The sequence below is a fragment of the Pieris napi genome, chromosome 2 (assembly GCF_905475465.1).
Source record: "Pieris napi chromosome 2, ilPieNapi1.2, whole genome shotgun sequence".
Classification (NCBI taxonomy): Eukaryota; Metazoa; Arthropoda; class Insecta; order Lepidoptera; family Pieridae; genus Pieris; species Pieris napi.
Window position 1 is genome coordinate 5,230,574 of NC_062235.1, and position 9,512 is coordinate 5,240,085.

Consider the following 9,512-nt stretch of genomic DNA (forward strand, 5'->3'; position numbering starts at 1 on the left):
GTTATCTATTAACAACTTGTCATTGTCACAGCAGTTTTGATTTCCGCTAAGCTATTTCGCATAGCGGTAAGCGCCTCGATAACGACTGACTGAGCGTAGTGCCAGTGGTGCCCGGTCGACCGCCATTTTGTTTAGTCAAACACGGCGTAGTGAAAATTAAACCAACGCATAGCAAAAGTTAAGAAAACAGTTGTTTATTTCGTCAAAGTTTAATTTAGAAGTTCTGTATATTTATTACAATAATGTCTGGAGGCAGTAGTGCGAACCGGAATGAGTGCAGAATATACGTAGGAAACCTACCCCCTGATATAAGGACAAAGGACATTCAAGATTTATTTTATAAGTTTGGCAAAGTTACATTTGTTGATTTGAAAAACAGAAAAGGCCCTCCATTCGCTTTTGTGGAATTCGAAGATCCGAGGTAAAAAGACATGTTTTTAGACATTCCTGATAAAATTTTCAATGGCGGTTATTTGTCGGTATTCGACCGTCGGCATGTGTATTTATGTATTTAGGTTAATTTAATTAAAGGCGCGGTTCTTGTCATATAAAAAATACATATTTCTGTTCGTTCTGAATTTGATTGCCACATAGCTTACAATAGAACAGTTAATAAACAACCCATTGTTATCTTTTTTCTGTAATTAATTATTACTTTGTTTCAAGGAAAGACTCATTAATGTATACCAATTAACAACATAGTACAAACAATTTTACCTTTATTATGGTCTATGATAATGCTACTCCATTATGTCTGTTGTCTCTATTATTATCCTGGATTATAAATGCTAATATTTTAGTTTTCACTGTCACTTAAATGTCTTTCTTATCCCTTTATTCAAAACTGATAACAATAATTGCTGGCTACAGCATTATCACTCTTTAAATTTGTATAATTATCATTATATTTACCACTACTTATGCAATATGAAAATACATACACTACCTAAAGATAATATTTCTTATCTTTAGGTCAGTTTATTTTTTTTTAAATAACTTGAATTTTAATTTTTAATTCAGAGATGCAGATGATGCTGTTAGAGCTAGAGATGGCTATGACTATGATGGATACAGGCTGAGAGTGGAGTTTCCACGTGGTGGTGGAGGTGGTGGTGGCAGGGGTGGCCGTGGTGGCGGAGACAGGTTTGGGGGCAGACCTGCTGCACGAGGCCCACCTGCTAGGAGGTCAGAGTACAGGGTCATGGTTACTGGGCTACCACCATCAGGTTCATGGCAGGTATGTAATAGTTTCATGTAGGGGTAAACATTGTGATGCAGTTTTAATTTAATATATTTGGATATTGGCACAGTAAGCTTGATATTGATACTTGATGTTTTACCTAAATATTCTTTATTAGTAGATTTTAAATAAGCTTACAATTGTGTTGTACATCCTAAAGACAAGACAATGGCAGTATATTTTCCCAAAATGTATACGGCGGACTAAAATTACTATTACTGCTAACTGTGTTAAGGTACAAAGTGATGTCTCTCCCGCATTTTCCATGTATGCAATGCCTTGAACAGGGTAAGGCCCTTGCATGCCTACTGTTCAACTTAGCATTAGAGATACTGAGCTATTGTGTATAAGTCCAACCAAATTACTGTGGTATGCTGACGACCTTGATTTGGTCACATGAAACAAAAACCAGTTAGCAAAATGTTTTAAAGGCCTCCAGAAGCACGCTTCCATGAGTCTGTTAGTTAATGTGGAAAAGATATATAAGCTTTTGAGATGGAATTCGAAATAATTGATGTTTCAAGTTGGACACTAGAAGTACGAGATAAATTGCTATGGTGAAATATACTTGCTCTGGCTAAACCCCATAAGGGGCTGTACAGCTATTAATGATAATTCTCTATAAGTATTGTAATATAGCAGTAGTGATTTTATTTAATTTTATTTTAATTGGCAAGGAGAGAAATATTTTTCTTAAAGTAACATATCTTCAGGATCTGAAAGACCACATGCGTGAGGCAGGTGATGTGTGTTTTGCTGACACATTCAAAGATGGTTCTGGTGTGGTGGAGTTCCTTCGTCATGAAGACATGAAATATGCCGTGAAGAAGCTTGATGACTCTCGTTTCCGCAGTCATGAGGTATGACATACCAAATCCCTTGCATATACATTTTTTTTTCACTTAATAAAAATTAATTTAAATTTTGATTACAGGGTGAAGTATCATACATCCGAGTGAAGGAAGACTATGGGAACAATGATCGTTACAGTGGAGATAGAGACAGGTCAGTTTTCTTGCATTTTTTTTAATTTAAAATTTTAAAGGTTACAATGGATATTATATAAGGATATTAGTGATAAAATATATTTTGATGATGCAAAATAGTGTAGCTTAAGTTGGGTCTGATTCCTGATTCTACATAAATTTGAATTGAGAGGCGAATTCTCTACTCAATAGTTAAAAGGAATCTTGTGTTTTAGGTCCAGGTCATACTCTCCACGACGTGGTCGCGGCTCACCGACGTACTCGCCCGTTCGTCGCTCGTACTCGCGGGACCGCAGCCGCTCACGGGACCACGCCTACTGAACGCCGGTCCGTATAAAATACTAATTGTAATAAGCTTCTGGCAAATTCAAGTATTTAAGTACAAGTTTCACTTGAATTTTTATTCATGTAAAGAACTTTTTAAATGTCCACATCTAAAGCTGTTGTTTCATCATGTTGCATCTCCTCGAGATGGATATAAATACAAGTACTGACCATAATTAAAAGCTTCCAAAGGAATCACAAGTAAGTTCAGAAACTTATAATAGTATCTGGGTATCGTCAGAAGTACAAATTAACAGCTTAAATAAAAGTTTTACAAATGCTTTTCTAAAACGATTAATCTTGTTTTTAATTTAAATGGTACAATTTTCTCTAAGAATTTTTGATTATGTTAGTTTACTTTTGGCTATAAATAAAAGATCAAATCTCTTAAGATTCAAAAACGAGATTTAGCGCGAACTATATCTCCCATATTTTAATCTCCAATAATGTCTAACACTTAGCGCTAAGTCTCAATAATTTTAGAGAAAGTAGTTCCTATTTGTTTTGAAAATAATTTTCATTAAGAGAGTAGAGGAATCATGAGTTAACAAGTAGTGTATGTATTGAAGGTTATGTTTATCGACAGCTGGCGCGCGGCGGGCGGCGGCTTCTGCGGCGACTTCTAATCGCTTTATATACACTACATACACCCCTCAAACTTCACTCTTTCAAATGTGTTAGATATCTGCTCTACTGGGCTGTGACGTACTACTAAACTATGTAGGCAAAATTTTATTGCAATGTGTGTACTATAAATTGAGTTATTCGGTCGACGATTTATATTTTAATGATAATAAGTTATAAACGTAAACAACATGAATTAAGTTTTAAAGCGATTTAATTAACGACACAGGCCAGTTACTCTGCAACCACAGACTTTTAGTTATAAAATTGTATTTGTGCAGCGACAGCGATTAGCTACCAATACCGTAAGGGAAACATTGACAAAGTGTACACAAATAGGAAAATGTAATGTTTGATTATATCTTTGTTACACGTTGACAACTTCCCATATAATTCGCTGTCGGCGCAAACCTGTAGCAATCGTGTAACAAGTTGGTAATAAGATAATAAACAGTTGTTTTTTTGTTTCATCCACTGTGGATCGGATCTGATCGGATTGGGCTCGTTGTGGCGTTTGGTGGTCCTGAGATGTGAGGGATCTCTAGGATACGATAGGATTCAAACGAAAGGATAGGACGCGCGCACTCACCGCTCCAAGGATTTCGGGATCTCGTGGGATCTGGATTTTGGGATCTTAGCGGATCAGGATATCGGGATCTTACTGGATTTACGGATTTTAAAGGATTTATTCATTTCGTTCAGCACGGATCACGGATCTTTGGTATGATTTTGAATTTATTGCAAAATAACTTTGTTGAGTGCACGCTCCGATTGTTTTTGCTTTTCGATGTGACGCGGAGACCCGCTTCGCTCATTACATACGTCACTAGTCTAGAGCTAACGTGTCATACGAGCATGCTTGAGCTTAACCTCTCTCCGAGCAGACGACTCACGGCAGCTTAATGGGCCCAAGGGTAGATAGGTCACTAGACAAGATAGGAATATTGCGGTTTAGTTTGAAATTTGACATTGTAAGCGGTACATTTTAAATTTGCGGTCATAATAATTAGTGTATAACCTCCGTAAAGCTGGTAACGGGCCTAATTCTACCCCCGAAATTACACCGACCAATCGGAGTGCATTTAACTAACATCGCGCTTGTGATTGGTCGGTGTCAACCGAATAAAATACGCAGTAAAATAATTTCGGTCATTTTTTAAATAGATTTGACGACGAGTGTGTATTGTATATTATAATAGATACGTCTGCATTCCAACAACTTTAGTTTGATGGATTTTAATAAATATTCAAAAATATATAGTGTTTTATTTTCTTCATACCTTACCATACCTTCCAACAAAAAAATGGTAACATTAAATTTACACATACAGTTCTCAAATAAAAGATGAGAATGGACGAGATATAGACTACTCCGCTACTTAACCTCAAATTGGTTTTTTTGTGTAGAGTATATTTAGAGATTCATGAATAAATAATAATAAAAGCAATACTGAAATTATATAAATAATTCATCTATTATTTCACAAGCTGAGTATGGCACTGGAGATTCTACTCATGATGGATTGAAATAGGAGCACATAGTTACAATATAGTGAGGACAACACTCAAACATATTGTAGACAAAATCATCGTGTACACGAAGTCAAGACCACACCTATTCACGAGCCAGCCATCCCCCCTGCCCCTATTGTAGTGATGGCCAACCCGACGCATGGATTCAAAAAAATAACATTTAACTGTCAATACTATATTTTTCACAATTCTATCACTTACATAAATATAAACAAAGGTTAAATTTAATATGTCCTTAACAATTTTAAATGTTTACAACTTAAACCCAGAATGTATGGAACACACACCAAATGTCAAATTTTCATAAGTAACCTGCCTGAAGCCTGCATCTTCAATCATTGCTTTGAATCTATCCTGCAATTATTAGAAAAAAATCTTATTTATGCCTACAAAGTTTACTATGTAGTTGAGTAAGTAAAAATGCTCACGGCAATGGTAAAGGTAAGAGTAAATTAATCAATAATAAAGCTTTTTATAAATTCAATGATTATTTAAATATGTAATCCTAATCCTTTGGATTGATTTGCTCCAGTTCAAAAAAAAATCATAACTAAAACTTGCTTGGGGATTAGAGAAAAACAAGTGAACGCGCTAGCAGCAGTAACTAGCAGTTTTAAATAAGTACCTGATCTGGAAACTGTCTAATGCTTTCGACAAGATACTGGTAAGGCTTCCATTGTCCTGCTACTAGTTGCCCCAGCACAGGTATCACTTGGAAGGAGTACTGGTCATACATCCTAAAATGAATATAGCAACAATTAGTATGTAAATGACAGTTGGCTAAATGAAGTACAATTTCTTAACTCCCTTAATTATACCAGTAATGTGTCTATGTCTATTCATTAAGCAAGTAAGTATGCAACACACTTCTTGATAAACCTTTGGCACTACTGTAACACTATAACAAACTCATGGCACAACTGATTAGACTTCTGTCCAATAATTTTGAATATTGTATGAAGAATTTTTAGGTGCGTGTTCTTCCTTATTATTTAAAATATAACATAGAATATTATTACCATTGTAGTTGTGCGTTTGACAAATGACTGAACTCCAAACACATAAAACGTCCACCAGGCTGCAGCACACGGAATGCCTCTTCTAAAACCTAGAATGTTACATTTGACTTTATTGTGAAGTTAGACAACCTAGAACTGATCATCTATCATCTAAGAAATTATATATTATACCAAGAATACCTAGCATTAAGATAAAAACAAATAATATTATCAAAATACCTTATCCACATGTGTACAGTTTCTAATTCCAAAAGCAATGGTGTAGGCATTATAACTCTCATCTGGTATTGGCAAGTTCTCTGCATCAGCACACAGCCAGTCTATAGACACCAAAGGATCTCCTTTGTAACCCTGTCTAGAACAGTTTGGTCAGATATTCCAGAAAAACAAGGACAGTTATCTATATAAATAACTATATAATATAAATATGCAGCTTTAAATGTAAGTTGTAGGTTTTTATTAAACTCTAGTGGCATGTTTATATTTTAAATGGTAAATTATTTAAAACAATTTTTGTAAACCAAATTGCTAGAGTTAAATCCTGAAAGTACTAAAATTGCTTTTCTTGTATTTTTTTAATAATATATTTTTGTTAAAAATAAATAATATACCTTTCTGCTCTTATTTTTCCAACATCTAGCATAGACTGGTTGATGTCACTTACTGTGACATGACTAGGTTTTTCTGTTGGTTTTTGTCCAATATTTCTCAAGTAGTTGATATACCGGAATGTTATATCACCTGAAAATAATCATTGATAACATTTACAAAGCACACACACGAAAACTTCTGTTTTTTATATAAACATTGTATTATTCTACTACATATTTTTTACATATCTACAAACTTAAATATAAATTAAATTTTGTTTGTTTTTTGAAGTAATAGAAAATATAATTTATTTACCTGTTCCACCAGCCATATCAAGCAACTTTGTACCAGGTCTAGGAGCCAATTTCTGCATAAAAATATCCTTCCATACACGGTGAATACCCAGAGACATAACATCATTCATTACGTCATATTTATCAGCTACTGTTTCAAATACCTCATGCACTGAAAGTATGAAAAATCAACTAAAGAATATATAAAATCCTTATTGTACATCTATTATCCTTCCAATGGTCAGATTCCTGACAATCTGTATTCACACATTAACATTCATATCTTAAATAGGGAAATTATTTTCACCCATCTTAATCAAATACTAACCTCATCTGCTTCAATAAGATGTATGATAAATTAATATTCAAAAGGAAATTCTTCTTGCTCACCTTTTTTAGTCTTTTCCTCTTCGTCAATAGTGTCGAAACCAAAATGTGTTTGTTTCCTTTCAGTACTTTGATCATTTGGAGCTGTATGAGTACTTAATGATCTTATTTTAAAGATTCGTGTTGTTTTAATATTAGCAAATCTAGTCAAGCTCCTTCTCAACGACATGATATTGAAAAAAACTGTTTTCGTTTAAATATGTATATAAGTTTTTCTATCAATTATTAAAGCATAATATTAATTGTTCAGTTCCCTGTTCCCTATTTTTTGACATTTGTTTTCAAATTTAAAAAAAAGTAACATAGTGATGGGATCATACTGTTTCTAATGATGACACTGACAGTCAAACACACATTAACATTTTGGAAAAATCTTCTTGACTTCGTGTTTGATTTAATGTTAACTTTAAGTATTGTTTCCATTTGATTTGGCTCGTCTATTTGATTATCTTGGTTTAATGGAATATCAAGTATATATTTTTAATAGAATTTTTAGTCAAGTTTTGTCGGAGATTATTTTTAACCAAATAATATTATATGTGTTATTTATAATTAACCCGTTAAAATGACGTTAAGAGACGTCAAATGAACTTGACATTTTTTTACTTGTTTCCAAGCTTATTACGTCACAAGAGCTGGCTGCTATCTGGCGTAGAGAAGTGCGATTATGAGTTTTTAGAATGCGGAATGAGAACTGCCGAAGTACTTATGTAAAATAATACAATTCATTCATTTATTAGCAAAATTGTTTTTTTTTATATTAAGTTTTTATTGTTCTACTGTAGGTCAAAACAGCGACCAACATCAACATCAAACGCATTTAATTAATTAAATATTTAATAGGCTATCTGTGTAGAACTAGTGTAATTTAAGAATGATAACTAACACGTAAAACATTTGTTTATGTGTTTATACAAATAGATTTCAAAAATGCGTTAAGTATTCAAATTGTGGTTCGAATCATGACGAATAAATAGCTATTTGACAATATTTATTAAACCATATTTCAACTACTACTAATTTTACATTATTATTTTTATCGAACCGATTCAAATTATAATTTTTTGTTAAGAATTGGCTTTAAAAATTCAAATTGAACTTATCTAACTTATTGAGTTCAAAATACCTACTGCCATAAAAAAAGAATATGTATATAAAATTAAATCTCATAATACCCAAAAATAAAGATTACCTACTGAAAATTAACCTGTAATAAAAACGAGAACTATCATTAGGTTCGAGGCTTAATATATATTGTATAAAATAGCGCGTTTTTATAGAAGAAAAAGTCTTATAAAAGCACCTCCTAATAAACGGCCCCTGAAGTTCCCCCTAAATTTGGAGGGAAAACCGTCAAGTTGGCATCACTGCTAGATACCAATTACCATTGCCCTTGGGACATTCAAAGTTCCATACCCAGCGCTTCCAGATACACTGTAATTACAGTAGATTTACTGTATTTTAGACTTTTCTACTGTATACTGTAATGATAAAATACAGTGTATGAAAATACTGTATTTAATTTCCGTTCATATATATTATCAAATTAATCAAATTTAATACGTTTTACGTATTACAAAATACGAAATATAAATTTGCAACCTAATCTAGAACCCAGAACCACTGACCTCTATCTATAGACAATGTAGAGTAGGATTGTTACCTACATATTAGTTTAAGTGCGGGGAATTCCCCAATGAATCAGAACTAACGCTTAGCAAAAACTAACCGTCTAGTATTATCTTTGCCTCACTCAAACGCTGAGTGCGAACGCAAGTTAAAAGTTTAGTGAAATTAATAGTATAAAAACCAAGCAGAGGAACTGTCTGATCACAAATACTATTAAAGAAAATATGTTAGCTCAGCAAGCCATTCGTCGAAATTCTGAAAACTGCGTCAAATTTAATCCCACTAATGAAATGATTTTGAAGATGAATGCAAAAATTTATCAAAATCATGAGGGAATTATTTTAGAATAACTTACAATGATATGAATTTACAAATAAATTAATACAGCATCTTATTTTTCTTTTAATATTTAAACAAACTTTTACTGTAATTTTACTGTAATCGAATTTGGAATCTGCTGTATTGTTTTAAGAAACTACTATATTTTTTAGCTGACAACACTGTAATTTTACTTTTGGGATCTGGAAGCACTGTCCATACCACAGATTTGTTCAATACGTACTATGTTTGCGAAAGCGACACAACTAATTTTAATTTTATAGCTGTAATAAACTTTTTGTAGTCTGTAATATTAAACATCCCAACAACGGGGAATTCCCCTTTAGTATTTACAACAACGTAATAAAAGTGCCTCTGTGCCAAGAGCCAACTTTAATCGTGAATCGTAATAGTAAATAGTAATCATTTTAGGACAACTACACAGCACACTGAGCCTATAAGAGTTCACGTAAAAGATAGCGGTGAAGGTAATATTAAAAATTAATATAATATTTATTAACACGTTCACTGCGTAACAGGCCGATATCAGCCTGCCGCGGTATTTCCG

General features: G+C 33.2%; 2 protein-coding genes across 2 annotated transcripts; one reads left to right on the plus strand and one right to left on the minus strand.

The window, feature by feature from the left end:
* The first annotated feature begins 45 nt into the window (after positions 1-45).
* On the plus strand, positions 46-4,430 carry LOC125055605 (serine/arginine-rich splicing factor 1A). The gene is made up of 6 exons (XM_047658066.1): positions 46-421; positions 1,021-1,237; positions 1,954-2,100; positions 2,175-2,245; positions 2,442-2,553; positions 3,137-4,430. Exons 1-5 carry the CDS (start codon positions 243-245, stop codon positions 2,545-2,547), a joined length of 720 nt encoding a protein of 239 aa, XP_047514022.1. The 5' UTR covers positions 46-242; the 3' UTR covers positions 2,548-2,553; positions 3,137-4,430.
* A 436-nt stretch (positions 4,431-4,866) lies between these two features.
* On the minus strand, positions 4,867-7,280 carry LOC125055598 (2-methoxy-6-polyprenyl-1,4-benzoquinol methylase, mitochondrial). Its single transcript, XM_047658057.1, has 7 exons — positions 7,001-7,280; positions 6,633-6,782; positions 6,338-6,467; positions 5,946-6,081; positions 5,727-5,815; positions 5,333-5,444; positions 4,867-5,061 (listed from the first exon to the last, which is right to left on the minus strand). Exons 1-7 carry the CDS (start codon positions 7,164-7,166, stop codon positions 4,960-4,962), a joined length of 885 nt encoding a protein of 294 aa, XP_047514013.1. The 5' UTR covers positions 7,167-7,280; the 3' UTR covers positions 4,867-4,959.
* Positions 7,281-9,512: the final 2,232 nt, after the last annotated feature.

What these genes read in the sequence shown, in the direction of transcription:
- LOC125055605 (XM_047658066.1), top strand. Translation starts at nt 243, where the DNA reads ATGTCTGGAGGCAGTAGTGCGAACCGGAATGAGTGCAGAATATACGTA. An exon ending in CTCGTTTCCGCAGTCATGAG is followed by an intron (nt 2,101 to 2,174) that starts GTATGACATACC and finishes TTTTGATTACAG; the next exon opens with GGTGAAGTATCATACATCCG. An exon ending in TACAGTGGAGATAGAGACAG is followed by an intron (nt 2,246 to 2,441) that starts GTCAGTTTTCTT and finishes CTTGTGTTTTAG; the next exon opens with GTCCAGGTCATACTCTCCAC.
- LOC125055598 (XM_047658057.1), bottom strand. Translation starts at nt 7,166, where the DNA reads ATGTCGTTGAGAAGGAGCTTGACTAGATTTGCTAATATTAAAACAACA. An exon ending in ACTGTACACATGTGGATAAG is followed by an intron (nt 5,816 to 5,945) that starts GTATTTTGATAA and finishes GTAACATTCTAG; the next exon opens with GTTTTAGAAGAGGCATTCCG. An exon ending in TCAAACGCACAACTACAATG is followed by an intron (nt 5,445 to 5,726) that starts GTAATAATATTC and finishes TATTCATTTTAG; the next exon opens with GATGTATGACCAGTACTCCT.